This window comes from Leptopilina heterotoma, unplaced genomic scaffold (genome assembly GCF_015476425.1).
Source record: "Leptopilina heterotoma isolate Lh14 unplaced genomic scaffold, ASM1547642v1 Lhet_52, whole genome shotgun sequence".
Lineage (NCBI taxonomy): Eukaryota > Metazoa > Arthropoda > Insecta > Hymenoptera > Figitidae > Leptopilina > Leptopilina heterotoma.
This window is the reverse complement of record NW_025111114.1, coordinates 3,967,747-3,991,004: the sequence shown is the minus strand read 5'-3', so window position 1 is coordinate 3,991,004 and position 23,258 is coordinate 3,967,747. Positions and strand designations below refer to the sequence as shown.

Here is a 23,258-nt window from a genome sequence, read left to right as displayed (position 1 = left end):
AAATTCAATTTTATTTTTGAATCTTTTGGCAAAAAAAATTTTTTGCCAAAAGATTTAGTAGTTAAATTGAATTTTTTGAATCTTTTTCGAAAATTCCATCTAAAAATTGACAATTTTGTAAAATTTCAAGAATCAGACTTTAATTGTCAAAAATTCAATTTTACTACTAAATATTTTGGCAAAAAAAAATTTTTGCCAAAAGATTTAGTAATAAAATTGAATTTCAAGAAAAAAGATCAAGAATCAGACTTTAAATGTCAAAAATACAATTTTACTTCTAAATCTTTTGGAAAAAAAATTTTTGTCAAAAGATTTAGTAGTAAAATGGAATTTTTGACAATGAAACTCGAATATCATTGTCAAAAAAAATTTCATTCACATGAAAGTCAAAAAAAGAAATTTTTATTGCCAAAAAATTTAGTAGTAAAATTGAATTTTTGACAATGAAACTCAAAATCATTTTAAATCAGAGAAAATATAAATTTACGAGTTTTTTACACTTCACGGTTTTGGAAAAATTACCATTAAAAATCTACGTAAATGGAACCATTTTATTCTACATTATAGAAAACTAAATATTTCGTGTGAAATTCTCCTCGAAATGGAAAGAAAAAAAGAATTTAGCAAAAATTCATACAATGCGAAAATTAACTTTTTGCACGAATAATTTTCAAGTGTACCTAGTGTTTCAAAATTTTATTTAGTCGATAAAAAAAAATATTTTTACATTTATTTAATAAATGGGGAAATTTTTTTTTAAATTTTGAAATCGAAATAAATTTAACGAAACTTTATTAAAATTTTGAAATGGAAATAAATATTTTTATTAAATTTAAATATTATTTATTAAATTTTTATTAAATTCGAAATAGAAAAAATTTAGTGAAACTATTTTATTAACTACATTTAATAAAATCAGTTTTATTGATAAAATTCTATTGATAAATATTTATTTCTGTTTTAATAAAGTTTTATTAAAATTTATTCAATAAATTCAAAATAGAGAAATAATGAGATTTTCGAAAATCTCGATAAGTTTGTTGTGTATTAAACAGAAGAAAAAATAAATGAGAATTTAAAGATTCTTATTTTTTTTTCAGTGTTTATATTTAATTAATTTAATTAATGCAAAAATCTATTATATAGGTGATTAATAGAATAACTTTTGAAAGTGTTAAAACATAACTAAAAGTATAATAATAAAAAAACTTGGTGTGAAATTGAACAAATCTAATAAATAATTAATAAAATTAGAATTGAAAGTGAATTCTTTTGATTTTTTTTTCTGAAAGCATTCTAATAAGACTTACATTTCTAAATCGTGACTATATCATTGAAAATTCTGTCCGTCTTGATTATATTTTAATTTAATTTAAGAAAAGTTACCAAAAAAAAAAAAAAAAAAATACATAAAATACATAAAATATATTTAATATCTTATTTTTTTAAGAAATATTCTGTGATTTTTTGATAAGACTTGGCGGTCAGAATTTTTTGATGTTTAGTTTATTTTTATCGCGAAAAAATGATTTTTTAACTGTAGAATTTAGGAGAAAGATAAATGTGCTTTCTTAATATTTAAATATTATCGAACAAGAAAAATGTGTTTGAATATTAACAAAGGAAGTGTTAATTTATTATTATTTTTATTATTATTATTAATTATTGATATTATTAATTATTATTATTATTATTATTATTATTACTATTATTATTTACATTATTATTATTATTTTTGTTTTTATTATTACTATCATTATTATTTTTCTTTTTTGTTTTATTATTATTACCATAATTATTTTTTTTTTCTTTTCTTTTATTATTACCTATTATTATCATTTTTTTTTTGTTTTCTTATTTTTATTATTAAATTACTGTTGGTAGAAATTATTATTACGTGAATGTTGCATATAATAATTATATATATAGAATGTTACGGAAACATTAACTTATTAGAAAAGACACTTGATAATATTACACTATTTAAATTATTGTGAATAAAATACACATTCTGAACTTTCATACTGATGATAATAATTCAAAGCAGTTTTTATTAACCCTTTTTTGTCGAATTTTCTATTTCTTTTTCTATCAAAACTTTTTCACTCCAAGTTTGAATGATAAAGAAAGTTGCATTTTCTTTCAAATGATGAAATTTTTTTTTGTCTCGGGATAAAAAGTTTTTGTTTTTGGAAAAAAATGCAAATTTTCGAAGTATTAAGTTTTCTGGTTATTCTAACGCTTTCCTTCGTGTTCCAAAGAAAATCTTATTCTATATTGTATGTGGTGTGTATTTATTAAGATCATTAAAATTGTATTACAAATTAAGCCATATAATTATGTTTGTTGGCTAACAATATTGTAACATGAAGAAGCAAAAAAAAAAAAAATTTTTTTTGTGTTTTTTTATGGTAATGGAGCTTTTTCTTCGTTTTTGAAAATATAAAAAGAAAAGAAAAAAATGTGGATTTGTCCAGTTTTTTATGTAATTCAGCATGAAAGGGTTAAGAAATATATTTTAATTGCTTTCTATCTTTGGATTCTTTCTTCACGACCTTAATAATTCATTTTTTGTGTTATTGTTTCGAAATATAAGCTTTTTAATGGCGTTGTTTAAATATTTTTCGACCAAATTTTGATTTAATGTGTAAAATATAAATCGAATTTTGATATAATTTATTTTTTACAAATTAAATCGAAATTCAGTTAAAACAATTAATTAGATTAGCATTTTTTTAATTATTTTGCGACCAAATTTCGATTTGAATGGTAAAAAATAAATTAAATTTTCATTTAATCTTTTTTTTACAAATTAAATCGAATTCTGATTTAATTTATTTTTTTACAAATTAAATCGAAATTCAGTTAAAAAAATTAATTAGATTAGCATTTTTTAATTATTTTTCGACCAAATTTCGATTTAATTTAATTTTAATTTGTAAAAAATAAATTTAATTTTAATTTAATTTATTTTTTTGCAAATTAAATCGAATTTTGATTTAATATATTTTTTATAAATTAAATCGAAATTCAGTTGATAAAATTATTTAGATTAGCATTTTTTTAATTATTTTTCAACTGAATTTCGATTTAAATTATTTTTTACAAATAAAATCGAATTAAATTTTAATTTATTTTTTTACAAATTAAATTGAATTTTAATTAATTAATTTTTACCAGTTTAAAAATCGAATTTTGATGTAATTTATTTTTTTACAAATTAAATCGAAATTCAGTCGAAAAAATTGGTTAGATTGGCATTTTTTAATTATTTTTCTCCCAAATTTCGATTTAATTTAATTAATTTCTTATACAAATTAAATCGAATTTTAATTAATTTATTTTTTACAATTCAAATCGAATTTTGTTTTAATTTATTTTTTACAAATTAAATCAAAATGCAGTCAAAAGAATTTGTTAGATTAGCAATTTTAAAAAAAAATTTAGACCGTATTTCGATTAAATCGAAATTTAGTCGAAAAAATTGGTTAGATTAGCATTTTTTAAAAATTTTTCTACCGAATTTGGATTTAATTTATTTTTTACAAATGAAATCGAATTTTAATCAATTAATTTTTTACAGTTTAAAAATCGAATTGTTATACAATTTTTTTTTACAAATTAAATTGAAATTCAGTCGAAAAAATTGTTTAGATTAGCATTTTTTAAATATTTTTCGACCGAATCTCGATTTAAATTCCAAAAAATAAATTGAATTTTCAATTAATCTATTTTTTACAAATTAAATCGAATTTTGATTAAATTTAATTTTTGCAATGTAAATTGAATTTTTATTTAATTTATTTTTTCAAATTAAATCGAATTCTGATTTAATTTATTTTACTCAAATTAAATTGAAATTCTGTCGAAAAAATTGGTTAGATTAGCATTTTTTAAATATTTTTCTACCAAATTTCGATTTAATTTAATTTATTTTTTACAAATTAAATCGAATATTAATTAATTTATTTTATACAATTCGAATCGAATTTTGATTTAATTTATTTTTTACAATTTAAAAATCGAATGTCAATGTAATTTATTTTTTTACAAATTAAATAGAAATTGAGTCAAAAAAAATTGGTTAGATTTAGCATTTTTTAAATATTTTTTGATCGAATTTCGATTTAATTTATTTTTTACAAATTAAATCGAAATTCAGTTAAAAAAATTAGTTAGATTAGCATTTTTTAAATATTTTTCTAGCGAACTTTGATTTAATTGATTTTTTACAAATTAAATCAAAATTCAGTCGAAAAGAATGCTTAGATTAGCATTTTTTAAATTCTTTTCGACCGAATTGCGATTTAATTTGTAAAAAATAAATCGAATTTGGATTTAATTTACATTTTACACAAATTAAATTGTAATTCAGTCGAAAAAAATTGGTTAAATTGAAAATTAAAATTTAACTGATAATTATTTTATTAAATTAAATTAAATTGTGAACTCTTGAATTAATTTTAAGACTTAAATTTACATTCAGGCGAATTTATTTCCCGTACTTTTTTCATTATTAACCAATTTCTACTTTTTCAACTTTTTTCCACATTACTTTTTTATTTTCAGTTTTTTTTCTTTTTTCTTTTTCAATTTTTATCGCCTGATAAATAAAATTTTCTTTTTACATTCCACTGACAAACAAATGAATCTAAATAATGTTTATCGTTTACAGGTGGCGAGCACTCAATTAACACCCGGATATTTGGAAGTGATTCTCCTGGAAGTGAGCCGTTTGAATTTGGAACCAGGAGCAATTCCATCGGAAAATGAAATTCATTGTACAATGAGCATTGATTCAACGCCCTGGGTTTGTTTAACGCAATACAGCGGTGTTCCCTACATGGTTCTCGATTTAATTATCAGTAAAATGAGTTCCCAGCAACTTGGCGTTGTCTTCAAGCAGGAGAATGTCCCTGAAATTGGGCAAAATTGCGTTCTCGTCGAGACAATTGTTGCCGGTAGTCCGGCATTTATTGGCGAGATGAAGAGGGGCGATATTCTCGTTGCCGTGAATGGTAAACGTGTTTCAAATATGAATCAAGTGGCAAAATTAGTGAAAAGTGCAACGCAAAGACGTTTTATAATACGTGTTGAGAGGAGATATTTAAATTCAATAAAATCTGATTACGAACGTATTTCACTTGATCGTAAATCGTCGAAAAGTGATTCGGGCATTAGTCGCGGTGAATTTATTAATTATGATGATAGTGGAAAATTGAAAATTGAAAATCAAATTAAATTCTCCGAACTTAAGGAACCTGATCAAGAGACATTGGATAAGAATGAATTGATGAGTAAATTGTTTAAGAGAAGGAAGAGTAGTGCGCATAATTCAATGATTGAGGATATTTTTCAAGCGCCTGAAACACCATCGAGAAGAATTTCCACTGTGTCAAATTTATCGACTGGTTCAAGTACAATACAATCGTTTGTCGATGAGTGTATTCCAAATTTGGCGGATTTCTATCATACGACAAAGGAGAAGGAATTTGCGTCTGTGATTACATTTGAGGAGACAAGAAGTTTTCAGATTGATTCCGAGCAATTGTATTTAAATATTGGCGTGTGGTCGCGATCAAAAGTTGGCGATTCATCGGCAAAATTATTGGGATATATTAATGCGCCGATTAAATTAATTTTGGCGCAATGTTCCACGTCGTCAACTGGACATTATATCAAGTGGCACGCACTTTTACCGCCAGATTCCGGTGAGTCTTGATATATTTTTTTGTTTATTGTTTTTATTTTATTTTTTGTTATTTCCAGAATACAACGATTATTGATTATATAATTATATAATCAATAATCGTTGTATTCCGGAAATCAGTTCACAGTTTTGAATAGTTTCAGATTCTTCGAAATTAAAAAAAAATGCACTTATTATTTATGAAAATTAAGTGTAATATTAAACAATAGTAATTAATTAATTATTTATTTAATGAGTGAATTTTTTTAATTTCGAAGAATCGAAAGAAATCGAAAATTTCGAAAGAAGAAAAATTCAATTATTTTTATAAATACAGTAAAATTCTCTGCAGGAATTCAAAGTATTTTCAATAAAATTTCACGAAAAGATTCATTTTATTTTAAAAAAGTTAATAAAATTTTTCCAACGGATTTATTTATAGCAATTTTAATAAAATTAGTGCAAAATTCAATTATTTTTATAAATAACAGTATTCATCTCACAAGAATTCAAATATTTTCAAAAATTATAAAATTCTTCGCCGAAATTCAATTATTTTCAAAATTTTGTTTTCAAATTCTCAAAATTTCAATTATATTCAGGAATTGTAATAAAACTATTGCAAAATTCAATAATTTCATATATAACAATATTCATCACAAAAATTCAAATATTTTAAAAAATAATAAAATTCTTCGCAATAATTCAATTATTTCCAGAAATTTTTTTAAATTCTCAAAATTTCAATTATATTTAGGAATTTTAATAAAATTATTACAAAATTCAATAATTTCAGAAATAACAATATTCATCACAAAAATTTAAAAATAATAAAATTCTTCGCCGAAATTCAATTATTTTCAAAATTTATTTTCAAATTCTCAAAATTTCAATTATATTCAGGAATTTTAATAAAATTATTACAAAATTCAATAATTTCATAAATAACAATATTCATCATGAAAATTCAAAAATAATAAAATTCTTTGCCGAAATTCAATTATTTTCAAAATTTTTTCAAATTCTCAAAATTTCAATTATATTCAGGAATTTTAATAAAATTATTACAAAATTTAATTATTTTCATAAATAACAATATTCATCACAAGAATTCAAATATTTTCAAAAATAATAATATTCTTCGTCGAAATTCAATTATTTTCATAATTTTTTTTTCAAATTCTCAAAATTTCGATTGTATTCAGGAATTTAAATAAAACTATTGCAAAATTTAATTAATTTCATATATAACAATATTCATCACAAGAATTCAAATATTTTGAAAAATAATAATATTCTTCGCTAAAATTCAAAATTATTTTCAAAAATTTTAATAAAATTCTACTCCAACATTCAATTAAAAAAAGAATTGACATACATTTTTTGCAAACAAATTATTTAAAATTTTTTTATAAAATTCTTTGCAATAATTCAATTATTTTTATAAATAATAAAACTCCTCGCAGAATTTCAATTATTTTCTATAATTTTTAAATAAATTCTTCGAAACTATTCAATTATTTCTATAAATAGTAATATTCTCCACAAGAATTAAATTATTTTTTATAAATTATTAAAATTCTTATCAGGAATTTAATTATTTTCAATACAATTTTAAGAAAATTCAAAGCAATTCGATTTTTTTATTATAATTATCAACAAAATCGATCATCTATTCGAAAAATTAGAGAAATTTTTTGAAGGAATTCAATTATTGTCAAATTTTTAATTGTGTCTATTCTTCGGAAGAATTCAATTATTTTCAATACATTTTAATAAAATTCTTTGAACGAATCCAATCACATATTTTATAAATTACAATGAAATTCGGAGAAGAATTTAATTTTAATTGTTAACAAACATGATTATTTGAAAAACTTGAAATAAATTCTTCATAGAATTCAATTACTTACGAATTTTCAATTAAAATTATTAAAAAAATTCTATTATTTTAAAAAAATTCAAAGAAATTATTCAAAAATAATTTAATTAGGATTTTCAAAAATTTTTCAAAGGAATTAAATTATTTTCGAATTTTTTGATTAAATTTAATAAAAAATTATAAGAAAAATTAATTCAACAAAATTGTTTACAATTAAAACTCGTAAATTTTGAAACTGAAATAATTAAATTTTTTTTTGTTGAAATTGTAGGGAAAATAATTAAATTCTTACAAAGAATTTTAACAAAATATTCGAAATTAATTGAATTTTTTCGAAGAATTTGTTAATTTGTTAACATTTTTAAAAATAATTGAATTTTATTACAATTTTTTAAAAATAGATAATTCAATTCTTATAAAAAATTTTATAAAAATAGTTTATTGTATGAAAATTATGAAATTACTGAGAAGAATTTAAAAATAATTTTAGAAAATAGGGAATTCAATTTTTTCGAATAATTTTATTAAAATTGTATTAAAAGTAATTGAATTCTTATTTATAAAGATTTTAATAAAAATATTAAAAAATAATTCAATTTTTTCGAAGAATTTTATTAAAATTTGGAAAAATTATTTTCTAATTGACAACAATGAATTGTTTTAAGTTTGTCAGTCCAAACTTAAATAAATAAATAAATAAATTTAATTTATTTATTTTTAGCAACTGCTACAAATACGGTGTACTCGAAGCTTCAAGGATATTCGGGATTTGATCCAACGCTGTGTTATGGAGATATTTTATTGTCATATGGTTGGATGTCGACAAATTCACAGAAACAATCCACTGACGATAGTATAAAGAAAGGATCCGGGGAGATGGCCAAATCGCAAGCAGTTGCCAATGAAGAGCATGTAATTAAGAAGCATGATTTTATCCGAACACATTTTCATCGCGCCACTCATTGTGATTTTTGTACAAAAAAGGTAATACTATAATTACAATTACTCATTAATTTTATTTTTTTTTTTCCTGTAAATCAGTAATATTCTAAGAAAAAATCCTTTTGATTATTATCACCAAAAGGGAAATCGAATTATTTTCTTTTTAGTGATAAGAATCATAATTGAAAAGAATAATTAATAGTAATTATCATTAATATAATGAATACTTATAATTATAGTTAACAATCATTGATTATTATTATTAGTCAATAATTTATTCATTATTACAAAAAAAGTTACAACTTTTTTGTTCAATTTTCTCAAAAAAGTCCAAAATTTTCTTACTTTTGGAAAAATTTCAGATTTGGTTAAAGGACGCGGTTCAATGCCGCGATTGCGGTTTAGTGTGTCACAAAAAGTGTGAGTCCCGTTGTCTTGCGGCAGGACCATGCGGTGCTGAAAGTCTCGCGGCATTTGAAGCTGACGAAAGTGAAACGAACATCATTAGCGGAGAGACGGGACCAGAAATATCTCTTACAGGTTGCGAAGAAAATGTTCAGGTATTCGGCACGTAGCAAAGTATTTTACAATACTATTAGTAAACTACAATCGCCGTATTTTTATTATTATTATTATTATTACAATTAATAATAATAATTGCTATAGTACCATATAATTTGATATTCTAGTTTCTCGATTTGAGGAAAAGCAAAAATATTTTCTTTTCTTTTTTTTTTTAATTTATAATCAAAAATGTCGCGAATTGATACACATTTACAAATCGCAAAGAAAAAAAAGAAGAAGAAGGAAGAAAAAAAATAGTAATAAATTGTAAATTTTGTACAAAAGTAAGGGAAAAGAAACCAAAAGAAGAATTCTAGTCAATATTTTTAAATTTTACATTTTAAGAGGCTGAAAGATGATAACTTCCTATTACTATCAAATTTCATATCCACGTTTATTTATTGATATTTTCCAAAGAAATATATTTTCAAAAATGTTCTTTTTATATATTACAGAAAAAAATTTACACACGTGAATTATATTTTGTAATTTATAATTATTTACATTAATCAACTTTCTAGGAAATTAAATATTTATAATATAATATTATAGTTAATTTGTAATAAGTAATAAAATATTACAGTTAAATTTATAATAGAATATTATAATTTATAATATAGAATATTGTAGTTAATTTATTATATAATTCAATCTATAAAATAAATAATTTATAAAATTAATATATTTATTAATAAAATATAAGACAACTTCAAAATAATTGAAAAATAAATTAAAAGTATGAAAGAAAAATTTATATTTTAATATAAATTAAATAAATAAATTCTATTCTATGAAGAAAAAAAAGTCTTTTTATGATGTTGAATGTTATAAAAGTAAAGCAATTTTTTAAAAGCTTTAAAACTCGAGTAAAAAATATATGGAATTACTAAAGAGTGGATATAAAATGTTTTCATAACCGTATTTATTATGGAAAAAAATCAGTTTTAATGAATTTGAATACTATTAATTAAAAAAGTGAAAGTACGAGGCTCGTGTGTGAAATAAAAAAATAAATAAATAACAATCTTTGCACTTTTCTTACACGGGTTCTCGATTTTTACACTCGGTGTCACGTGAATCTATACAAATTGTTAAGCATGATTTACTATACTGTTGACAATAAAATATCATCACTTGCACTCGTGAAGGTGAAGGTTTCTTTTCAGGCTTGCACCTTTATCCTAATCTATTTTAGTTACGTCAATATTATAATTAGTATTATATTATTATTAGCATTAGCAAATTAATATTAATATTGTGTAATTTTTCCATTTAAATTATTTTTCGTTATTGTTTTTATTTTACTATTCTTATTTTATTATTTTTATTCTACTATTTTTATATTCTTTTTATTTATTTATTTATTTTTTTTATTTTATTTTTCTTTTATTATTTTTTACTAGCAAAACTAAACGCGCGCGTGAAATTTTGATTTTTAAAATTTAATAAAAATTCTTCATTTTTTAAAAAATATAACTTTTCTAACAGTTTTTTATTAAATTTAATTATTCAAGATATTTCTAACAACAACTTGAATATTTTTGATTAAATAATAAGTTTCTTCTAAATTCTTTTAAAATTCAATTATTTTCCTAATTTTTAATTAGAATTCTTAAAAAATACGATTAATATTTCAAAATAGTTTTTAAAAGTAAACAAATAAAATTTATTTTTTTGCGGAATTTCTAAATTACGTTATTCAAAACTTTTTGTTAAACAAAAAATTACAAACTTGTTCTTATTTATTTTTCCACAGAAATTAAAATTTCAATAAGAAAACCTCATGAAATTTAATTATTTCTAAAAATTACAACTATAATTCTTTCAAAATTCAATTATTTTTTTTTAGAATTTTTGAAAAAAATTATTGAAAAACTTTAAGAATTTTTAAAGAAAAATAATACATGCAATTAATAATTTTTTAAAATAAAAATTTAAATATTTTTATACTTTTGCTTTCCTTAAATTTTCAAGGAATTTAATTTTAAAACTTTTTAAAGTCTAATTAATTCCTAAAGTTTCTTATAACATTTTAAATATTCAATTATTTTCTAAAATTAAAACTGTAATTTTTTAAAATCAATTCCTATATCAAAATTCAACGACGAGAATTGAATTATTTAAATAGAATATTTTTTGTAAATTCAAAAAAAAAAAATGTTTTTTCAAAAAGAACAATTGTATTAATAGATAATTTTGAAGATGAAAAAAAAATTCTTTAAAATACAAAATATAACAAAATTTCCAATTGTTTTAATTTTTCTAAATTATTTTTGGGAATTCAAGTATATCTTCAAAAAATTTTAATTACTTTTTTTAAAAAGCTAATTTTTTTCAGAATTTCCAAATTAAATCTTTTAAATTTAAATAAATAAATATTTAAATACATATTGTTTTTTATTGGCTTAAAATTACGAAATACTTTCAATGTAAAATCATGGGAAAATTTTTTTATAAAAATTTGTACTGCAATTCTTCCAAAATTCAATTATTTTTCTAGAAACTTTGAATAATATTATTCAAAACTTTGAATTTTTAAGGAAGCTAACAAATTAATAATTTTTTTATATTTAAATATTAAATGATACTTTTACAGCATTTAGAATTTCAAAGATTGAAATTTAAAAACTTTTTGAAACTTAATTATTTCTAAAGAATCCTAATTATTTCTAAACAAATTCTAAATAAATTCTAATTATCTTCTAAAGTTTTAACTAAAATTCTTTTTTAAATCAATTCTTATCGGAATTCAATTGTTTAAATACAAAAATAAATAATTCATAGAATAATTAATTATTTTTTCTATTTTTTTATTATTTTTTACTTTTCTCTCTTATTACATTATTATTTTTGTTTTACTATTATTGTATTATTATCAATATTATTTCTTTTTTATTTTTATATTACTGTTTTTTTTTCATTTTTTTCTTTTTTAACTAATGACCAAGAGGATCGAATTTCTTTAAAGTACACAAAAAAGTAAAATGTATTTTTAATTTTGACTTTTTAGTATTTTCTATACGAATGAAATTCGTTTTCTTCCAGGAATGGAAATCGAAATTTTTTTTTATTTCAAATACAAATTGCTCCGTTTTTTAGAATATTCATAATCAATGAAAATTAATTTATAAAAAAATAAAAGAAGAATAGAAAAAAATTCGAATTTTATTATTCAAAACTTTAATTTCTTTTTAATCTTTGGTGTTATAATTAGTACAGATGATAATAATAATTTCCTATTGAATTTTGATATTTTTTAACAAAAAAATTTTCCTTTCTAAAAAAATTTCTTTTTTCATTCTTGGGAGGGTTATTGGTTTTTTTTTCTCGTCTTGTTTCGGCTTTCGTTCAATCCTCTTGAAATGAAATAATTGAAAGTATATTTGTATTTAAGGGATTAATTATTATTATTATTAATATTAAAAAACAAAGAGAATGAAAGAGTGGAAAAGAAAAATTGATTACGTTGGTGACTTGATTAGGCGCCTATGATGGCTATGAAGGCCAGCATAGCAAACACACTGTTGGGCTTAAAGAAGGCCGGGAGTACTAGTTGTTTGGCCCCACCGAGCGCTGGTACTGGTTTGGCATCTAGAAGTCTTCCCCAAAGTCCCTGCGCATCCCGCAAGGTAGATCGATGGTTACACTTTTGCTTCCTCTGAAGAGAAAGCAGCCAAGATTTTTGCCAAAAAAAAAACAAAAAAAGAATGGAGCTGAAAACAATTAAAAAGATATTGTAATTGTATTTCAAATTTTTTTTTTATTCCAAAACATCTATTTTGTAATTTTTTTTTCTTCTCTAATTTTTGTACAATTATTTTTAATCTTATTAATATTTTCAAATTTTTTTTTCTCTTTTAAATTGAATTTTTTCTCGATATTACGAATCAATTTTGCAAATTTAAGAAAAATATTAATACATTCCTAATTTTTAATTAATATCTTGGCGTATTTCTCTCTTTTTCCTTAATTAAAATGCTTTTTTTCTGTGCATCGAGCATGAAGAATGAGCTTTACTAACAATTTTTTCTTTTCAAATATTTTTTATTAAATTATTTATTACTCGATTGTTGAACTTTTCTTTTTTGGAAAAATAATCGATTTTTACTTTTCTATTATTATAGAAGGATTTTTTTCTACTTAATTATTAATTTATAATTAAACAATTATTAATTGACAGAAACATATTTACAACACTATTATTATTTATAAAAAAATATTTTTTAATTAATTATTAGTAGAAAAATAGTTTTTACTCGATTATTCATAGAAAAATATATTTCACTCAATTATTAATAGAAAAATGTTTTTTACTCAATTATTAATTAATAGAAAATTTTTAGCTCGATTATTAATTAATAGAAAATTATTTTTTAATCAATTATAATTAGAAAAATATGTTTTACTCAATTATTAATAGAAAAATATTTCTTACTCAATTATTAATAGAAAAATATTTTCTGCTCAATTATTAATTAATAGAAAAGTTTTAGCTCGATTATTAATTAACAGAAAACTATTTTTTAATCAATTATAATTAGAAAAATATGTTTTACTCAATTATTAATTATAAAGTAGAAAAATATTTTTTGCTTTTTTATTATTTAGAATTAAAAAGAAAAAAATTGATTTTCTAAAAAATTTTACTTTTTTATTCTATTAGAAAACAAAAAACTTAATTACTAGAAAATTTTGAGTAATTTTTTTATTCAGTAGAAAAAGAAATTATTTTCAAATTATTTAATTAAGCAAAATCAAAATTAATTAATTAGATAATTTGAAATTTAATTACTTCATTATTTAATTATTCAAAATTTTAAATAATTTAAAATAATTTCATCCAATTGATTGCATTTTTATGAACAAAAATTTGGTAGCAAATTAGTTAAATAATTTTTTTATACTTAGTAATTAGTAATTAAATAATTTCTTTGGCATATTTTGATTTTTCAATTGTTTTTTTTTTTATTCAATTTTAGTATAGAGGCTGCTTATGAAATTTGGCTTTATCACGGGATGAATTTTATTATTAAAAAAAAAAAAAAATGAAAAAGGATGCTCGCAGCATTTTGCGAATATTTTAAAAAATATACAACAACAAAAAATCTTGGGACTGCTTTTTTGTGGATTCTTTGACGCATTTGACGCTTACACCGCTTTCTCAAAAACAAAAAAATTAATAGTGAAAAACAAAAGCAATGCATTTTTTGTGTGGCTTTTTTGACATGTGCAACAAATAGTGAATAGTTTTTATTTTTCATTTCGTTTTTTGGTGAAATAATTTTCGTGAATATGATCTTAGGATTTTGAGATCTAATGTGAATGGATTGAGAAAAATAAGAGAGAAGGAGAGAGGAAAAAATTTTTAAATACATATATGATAAAAATTGAACAATTTAGAATTCACTCGCCGGTGGATTGGGAATAAATCCTGAACTATTAGAAGGTGCTGAGCCAAGTGTCGCTTCATCATTAATCGCTGGGGATTTAGATGATGGACTAATGACAAAAGCCAAAGATACTGGACAGTATCTCTACAAATATCTCGAGCCACAGGAACGAATCAATAAAATCAATTCTATGGTGAGTTTTCGATTTTTATTATATTGGAAATTAAAAATCAATTCACTATTTTAATCTCGTTTTCTTGTTTCATTTTTTTTATTCAATTCATGTGAAAATTTTATTATAAAAAAATTTAATGTTTTTGAAGAATTTTATCTCTGTTTATTGAATACTGTGAATTAATGAAAATATTTACTTTATTTTTTTATTTTTATTTATTTTTTATTTTATTCATTTTCTGTTTTTCCCTCTTTTCTCTATTGAACACTGTGAATTAATAAAAAAATTTCTTTTCTTTTTAGATAACGAAACTGAAGACTGCACTTGACGTGGAAACTACCTCAAGAGTTGAATTATCACAAAATTGCGAATCGGATTCAATCAAGTTGATTGGTCAAAGTGATTTAAGAGTTCAAGCATTAAGTGTTTTATTGTTACACTATTGCACAGGTTTACAGCACGCGCAAGAAGCTTTTGATCGGCCTAAAATTGACAAAAATTTGTAAATGGAAATTGAATTATTATTTTTTTTCTAGGTGTAATAATTGCCTGCAAAAGCTCTCTTGTAATTACGTAAGTCAATTTCCAATTTCAAGGAACACTTAATGTTATCCAAAAAAAAAATATATCAAACTAGGAGCACATTTCTCTATATTCTATCAAAGCAAACTTGATTCATTACGTTATAGAGCTCGTGCCTATTATAATAATTCAAACTATATAATGAAAATCGTCAATATTAATAATCAAATTGTCCTGATTTGATTTTTATTTTCATTTTTTTCTTTCGTGTATCAATTTTTTTTTTTTAGAATTTTTGCCATCAAATTTGTTTTTTATTGAAATTTTTTCATTATTCTTGAAATTATTGAAAAATTATTGTCTAAATATTTTTTCAAAAGGAAACAGTGAAATTTTCAATTTCAATTAAATTGCAAAAAAATGGAATTATTAAATTAAAAACTAAAAAATACAAATGAAAATAAAAATATACAAAGAATTATAAATTTTAACAATAAATTGTTAACCATTTTTGTATTCTAAAAAAAATTAAAAGAATCAATTTAGTAAAATATTAATTATAGCAGGAGTTTTTTTTAAGTATAAGAAAAAATATTTTTTCAAATAATAAATAAAATACTTTTATTAAATACGATTTAAAAAAAAAAATAGCTAATTCCATAAAAAAAATTATTTAACAGTTTTTCTAATTGATAATATTGTTAATTAGAAAAATAATGCGAAATTGATAATAATTGATAATAATTGATTACAGGGTTGCCACAAAAAATTAAATTTCTTTTTCCCTGATTTCCAGACAAAATTTTAACTTTTTTTTTCTTTCATCAATCGCTATCTTCATGTTTTTTAATAATTTAAATTTCTATAAAATTTTCAAAAAAAAAAAAAAAAATTAAATTATTTAAAAAAAATTTAATAAAATTTGTTGTAAGAATTTAATTATTATCATAAATAATAAAATTTTTCCTATGATTTAAATTATTATTTTTAATACAAAGAATTAAAAAAAAAATTTTCAAAATCTACAATTTTAATAAAATTGCTCAAAAGAATTCAATTATTTTTATTAAAATTATTATTTTTAACACAAATAATTATTAAAAAAAATGTTCAAAATCTACAATTTTAATAAAATTTCTCAAAAGAATTCAATTATTTTTATAAATAATAAAATTTTTCACAAGATTTCAATTATTTAAAAAAAATTTAATAAAGTTCATTGCAAGAATTCAATTGTTTTCCTAATTATAACAAAATTCTTCACAGGATTTCAATTATTTAAAAGTTATTTAATAAAGTTCGTTGCAAGAATTCAATTGTTTTCCTAAATAATAAAATTCTTCCCAAGATTTCAATTATTTAAAAGAAATATAATAAAATCCTTTGCAAGAATTCAATTGTTTTTTAAAAAATTGAAATTCTGCGATGATTTTTATTATTAGTGAAAATAATGGAATTCCTAAGAAGAATTTGATTATTTTTTTGACAATATTGAATTTTTGCGAAGAATATTATGTATTACTCTTGAAATAATTGGATTTCTGCAATAATTTGTAACTTTTCCAAAATTAAATTTTTTTTCGTGTTTTCAATAATTCAAAAAAAATTTAATAAAAATTCGTTGCAAGAATTCAATAATTTTTCTAAATAATAAAATTCTTCTTAGGATTTCAATTATTTTTAATGCAATTTTAAGTAAATTCTTCGAAAAATGTAATTAATTTAAAAAATTTTATTAAAGTTCTTCGAAAGAAATAAATGAACAGTGATAAATTATTTTTAATTTTGAACTGAAATTCATTTTTAAATCAATTTTTATTAGAAAATTCTACTAGAATTCAATTATTTAAATAAAAAAATGAAAAAATTATTGAATAAATGAATTTTATTTCAAAATTGAATTCTCATAAAGAATTTTATCAACATATTTTTAAATAATCGAATTTTTTCGACGAATTTTAAATTTAATAAAATTTTTAAGAAAAATTACATTTTTCGAGAAATTCGGTTAAAATTGTATTAAAAATAATTAAAATTTTATGATAAGTTTGATTATTCATGAAAATAATTAAATCTTTGTAAAAACTTTTATTATTTATGAAAATAATTGAATTATTACGAAAAAATTTATATAAAATATTTGTAAATTGTTTAATTCCTATGAAATGTTTATTATTTATAAAAATAATTGAATTTTGGAAAAGAATTTTATTATTTTTAAAGATAATTGAATTTTGAAGAAGAATTTTATTATTTTTAAAGATAATTGAAATTTTGACTAGAATTTTTAAAAATTTTTTGAACAAAATTGAATTTTTGCAAACATTTGTAACTTCTCTAAAATACAATTTTTTTTTAGTGTTTTTAACTAAAATTCTTCTATAAATCCATGATTTTCAATAATTAATTTAATATACACTCGATTCTCGTTATAACGACGATCTCGGGACTTCAAAATCTCGATATTACGACGGAAGGAGGAATCCTACTTCACGTTCTATTAAAACACATGAATTTATCTGTGATTAACAGAACAAAACGTCAAATACGTGTAAAAAATTTCGTAAAGTATGTTTATTTATATTAAAAGTTTCTGCATTATGGAATCAGTTTAAAGAAAAAGTAAAAATTTTTAATAATAATCAGATCACTAGATTCTTTAGGTTAAATAAAGTTAAGGTTTGATTAACTTAGTCGTTTTTTTTAAGTTAACCAAAATTTTGGTTAAATTAAATTCTTAAATTCGTTCGTGTTTTTTTTTGTCGTTGTATCGAGAGTTTTAATGTTCGTTGTAACGAGAGAACGTTGTAACGAGATTCGTTATAACAAGATTCGAGTGTATATTAAAAAATAAAATAAAACTAATTATGAATCCGGAAAATTTAATTTTTTCCAGTTCTTAAATAAAAATCCCTGACTTTTCCCTGAATTCCCTGACCTGTGGCAATCCTGGATAATAATTAATAATAATTTTCATTAAAATTATCTTTAAATGAATCACTTTTTTTAAAAAGTTTAAATGAGTAAAAATAATTGTAAAATAGAGAATTAATTTTATCGAATAATACTCATCGGTTTTTGACGATTAGAAATAAATATAAATAGTGTCGTTTTTAGCACCAAAAATTTAAGATATATTTTTAGGGAAAGAGTGCAATTTAAAAAGAAAATATTACCTGAACGTTAAAATAATAGTTAATTTCTATTTTTTATAAAGTTAATTTTGACAAATTTCTATTTTTATTGTTACACGAACTTAAAATCGTAGATACTCTTTAAAGAAAAATTATTTCCTAGATCTCACTAAATGCAGCACGTTTACTAAATTAATTATTAGTTATTAATTATTAATTATTGGTTATTAATTATATTAATTATACAATATTTAGTGAAGAATTTTACTTTTTATTTAATAATTTATGAATTAGGAACAATTATTATAAGTTAGAGGAAAGTTAGATTTCTTTTTACTTATTGTATTATTTTACTGAGTATTATTACTTTTAGTTTTTAGTAATTAATATTATAAATTATTTATAATTAATTTTACTCAAATACATTCCATTTTTTTAAATACCAATTTTGTAGAAATATTTTTTAAATTCTTTAAACGTACAAAGTAAGATTACACCAATTTTTGCTGTGTTATATCAACGAAACTATATGATTTTTAATAACTTGTAAGTATCAATTAATAATGTTAGGCAGAAAAAAAATCGATATTAAAGATTCTAAAGATTAAAAATAATAGTCCAAATAGTAGAAAACGTTCAGATATACATATACAATTATTAAAATAGTGATATTTCAATTAAATGGCCTCAAAACTCAATGATCGTGACGTATGAAAAAAAAAATATATTATATATTTAAGAAACTTGAATTATATAAAAGTTTTATTATTCTTCGCCTTTGTGTAAAAAAAAAAGAATTGTGCTTTTTGGCAAATAAAAACTTCATAAAACGATAATAATCTTTTTCTTTTTCAAACAAATTTCTTCCAAAAATAAAAATTAAGTGCGCAATTTTTTTCTTTTATAAACGCGACACTTTTAATTCTGGGGAAATGTGGGAAAAAAAGAAAAAATAGAACGAAATTCGGACAAGACGCAAAAAGACACACAAAGACCAAAGTCAAAGTCCCTCTTTTGATTTCGTGCGTCGAGTTGAGCCAAGGTTTTTCAAACTAAATTTCCACGTTTCACGAGAAATTGAGAGAGAAAGAGATTTAGAAAAAAAAGAGAAGACAAAAACCGGAAATAATCCGCCCACGAAATTTTTGTGCAAAAAAAGAAAAGAATATGACGTAAAATAATCAAAAATGACGTCTCTACTTTGAAATTATATTTTATCACGCGAAAATAATATTCTTTGTAACAGATTTTTATTAAAAAAAAAAAAAATTATATACAAACAAAAACCAAAAAGTCTGTCAAAATAATTATTTTGATCTCGTTCCAATATTTCTCGCTCGATCCCCAATAAATTACTCATTAAAAAAACCATTAATTTTCTTGGCAAATTTACAAAGTTTTGTATTGAAAAAAATTTTTCCAATTTACTTGATTAGAAATACTTTTTACTTTTTAATATTGAAATCTGGAAAATTCGAAAATTAGAAAAATTAGAAAATTGCAAGATCAGAAAATCAGAAACTTAGAGAAGAAAAAAATTAAATGATACAAAAAGGAAAAGTGTGAAAAAATTAGAAACTGAGATGGAAGGTGAATAAAAAAAAGACGTACGATTGACCTTTTTCTCGAGTCACATTTGAATCGAGAGAAAAAAAAAATGTTGGATTTAAATAAAATAAAAAAAAATAGTGTTAATGACATTCTGAGTATATATCAATTGGATGCAAAAGTCGTGAGGCCGTTCGAAGACCAAAGACATGGGGGATTTTGGTCGACGACTCTATTTTTGGAGGCTAATTGCACGCGCAGTATTTCTTGGCCACGAGCCAAACATACCGGAGAATATAAACATTTTATCCCTCTTGGGCCTTCGGTCGGCCAACACACAAGGAATAAAGAGCAAAGACCGCCAACTAATACTACTGACTTTTCTTCCTTTCCAAACATTTTCGTCGCTACTTCCAATTATTCCCCTCCGGAAAAAGCAAAAATTTCCATCTCACCAATTTCGACACGAGAATATAATACATAATTCTGGAGATTAATTTTTTCTTTTCAGAAATATCACTGGGAGCTATTAAATTAATCATTTAAATAGTAAATTAATCACGCGACATTCAATGCGAAAATTTCGTCACAAGAATAATATTCGGGAAATTAATTTTTTATTAATTCTCACTGCGAAATATGAATTATTAAATTAATTATTACTTAGTTTTAATCATTAATATTACTAGAAAATAAATAAATTAATAATTAATTACTAAAAATAAATAAATTAGACATTAATTACTAAAAATAAATGAATTAATCATTAATTACTAAAAATAAATAAATTAATTAATCATTAATTACTATAAATAAATAAATTAATTAATCATTACTTACTATAAATAAGTAAACTAATCTGATAAATTTATATTAACGAATCAATATTACTGATAATAATTAAATTAATCATTAATTAGTGAAGAATTTATTATTAATTTATTACCTTTTTCAATAATTGTTTAATTAATATAAATTATTAATTGACTTTCTTAAATATTTCAAAATTAATTCAATTTTAAAATACAATTATTTTCGCGTATAAATAATAAAATGCTTCTCAACAATTCAATTACCGACTTTTAAAAATTTTAATAAAATTTCATAACAAGAATTCAATTATTTTCCCAAATAATAAAATTGTTCACGAGAATTTAGTAATTTAAAAAAAAATTAAATAAAATTCTTAGCAAAAATTTAATTATTTTCATAAATAATAAAATTCTTCTCAGAAATTCAATTCATTTTTAAAAAATTAATAAATTCTTGAATTCTTTCTTTAATTCAGAAGAATTCAATTATTTTCCCTAATAATAAAATTTTCCACAAGAATTCTATTATTAAAAAAAATTAAATAAAATTATTCTCAAGAATTCAATTATTTTTTAAAAAAATTAATAAATTTAATCTTTAAGACAGAAGAATTCAATTATTTTCCTAAATAATAAAATTTTTCACAAGAATTCAATTATTAAAAATTTTTTTTTTAATTATTCGCAAGAATTCAATTATTTTCATAAATAACAAAACTCATCGCAGAATTTCAATTATTTTTAATACAATTTTAATGGAATTTCTCGAAAAATGTAATTATTCTTAAAAATTTTATTAAAATTCATCAAAGAAATTCAATTTCTTGAAAGAATTAAGTTATTTCAATAAAATTTCACAAAAGATTTTAATTAGATATTTAAAAAGAAATATTATTAAAAAATTCGTCTAAAGAATTCAATTATTTTCAAAAATAATAAAATTCTTCCCCGAAATTCAATTATGGTCAAAAGTTAAAAAAAAAATTGTCGTTAAAATTTCAATTATCTTTATAAATAATAAGATTTTTCTGAAAAATTCAATTATTTTCAAAAATTTTAGTAAAATTCTTGGCAAAAAATGGCAAAATTCTTTCTTTAATTTTTCACAATTATTGAATTATTTTTCCAAATAACAAAGCTTTTCACGGAAATTCAATTATTCAAAAAAAATACAAATAAAATTCTTCGCAAGAATTCAATTATAAAAAAAAAAAATTAAATAAAATTATTCGCAAGAATTCAATTATTTTCATAAATAATAAAATTCTTCTCAGAAATTAAATTATTTTTTGAAAAATTTGCTAAATTCTTTCTTTATTCTTCATAATTACCTATTCAATTATTTTCCCAAATAATAAAATTTTTCACGAGAATTCAATTATTTAAAAAAAAATAAATAAAATTCGTCTCAAGAATTCAATTATTTTCAAAAGTAATAAAAATTCTTCGCAGAAATTCAATTATTGTCAAAAGTTAAACAAAATTATCGTTAAAATTTCAATTATCTTTATAAATAATAAAATTCTTCTCCGAAATTTAATTATTTTCAAAAATTTTGATAAAATTCTTGGCAAAATTTCAATTATGTTTAAAAACTTTTCTTAATTCAATCAAATTTTTTACAGAGATTCAATTATTTTTAATTCCATTTTAATCTAATTTCTCGAAAAATAAAATTATTCTTAAAACTTTTATTGAAATTCGTCAAAAGAATTTTAAATACCTATTTAAAATAAATTATTTATTTTTGGAAAATATAAATTGTTACTAATTTAATAAACTCAAAGAATTTCATCAGCCAAAAAATTCTAATTTTCAAAATATTTTCCTTTTGGTGAAAATATATATATATTTTTTTTGTTTCGATTATTATATATGGAAAGTAAAATCTGAAAAATGAAAACTTACTTGAAAAAATAGAGGGAAAAAGGTCAAAGACTTTCCTTGTTCGTTCGGAAAATTTTCGAGGCGAGTGGACATTTTTTTCCTTTTCTTTTTTTATTCTTAAATATCGTGCATATATCTTCACTTGACGATTCTTCTTCCGACCTCAAAGCAAACTCTCGATGTGCCTCAACATTTTCTTTGTCCGGATGAGAAATTTTTTGGCAATTTTGCCAAAACACTCCAGACGATTTCTTCTCTAAATATTCTTCCTGCAAAAAAAATTAATTATATACTTATTTTAATTTTATAAAAAAAAACTTTTGAGAATAATTGAATTTTTTAGAAAAATTTTATTACAATTTATAAAAATAATTTAATTTTTTGGAAGAATTTTACAATTTATAAAAATAATTCAATTGTTTCGAAGAATTTTTGAAAATAATTAAATTTGTGTTAAAATTTATACGAAAATTAAAAAAAAAATAAATAAAAATAAAGAAATTGAAAAAAACAAAAAAAGAGGGGAAATATATTATAAACAACTGTATTAATGAAATGGAATATTTACCTTGATTCATTATTTATATGGAAACTTGACGAATAAGTAACTGAAAATCAAGTTGTCGCAGTAGGCACTTTGCCGAGAAAATTGAGTTACACAAAGTAAAATACGTTTGGCCACTATGAATTGATGACAAGCAGGAAATCCCAAT

The 23,258-nt window shown here is 20.7% G+C and overlaps 1 protein-coding gene and 1 long non-coding RNA gene across 4 annotated transcripts in view; one reads left to right on the top strand and one right to left on the bottom strand.

Moving 5' to 3' along the window:
* LOC122507999 (PDZ domain-containing protein 8) overlaps positions 1 to 15,461 on the top strand; it is a 38,602-nt gene extending 23,141 nt beyond the window's left edge. Inside the window, exons 4-9 of one of the 3 annotated variants that reach the window (XM_043621057.1) lie at positions 4,676 to 5,711; positions 8,293 to 8,555; positions 8,876 to 9,073; positions 12,560 to 12,706; positions 14,478 to 14,660; positions 14,945 to 15,461. In XM_043621057.1, coding sequence (XP_043476992.1) covers positions 4,676 to 5,711; positions 8,293 to 8,555; positions 8,876 to 9,073; positions 12,560 to 12,706; positions 14,478 to 14,660; positions 14,945 to 15,148 — 2,031 coding nt within the window. In that variant the 3' untranslated portion in view covers positions 15,149 to 15,461. Of the gene's footprint in view, positions 1 to 4,675; positions 5,712 to 8,292; positions 8,556 to 8,875; positions 9,074 to 12,559; positions 12,707 to 14,056; positions 14,661 to 14,944 lie in introns of those variants that run through there. The other 2 variants (XM_043621058.1, XM_043621059.1) reach the window with 2 other exon arrangements.
* LOC122508002 lies at positions 12,657 to 23,258 on the bottom strand. Its single transcript, XR_006302183.1, has 3 exons — positions 23,114 to 23,258; positions 22,567 to 22,814; positions 12,657 to 12,790 (listed from the first exon to the last, which is right to left on the bottom strand). It is a non-coding gene; the product is annotated as an uncharacterized LOC122508002 (long non-coding RNA).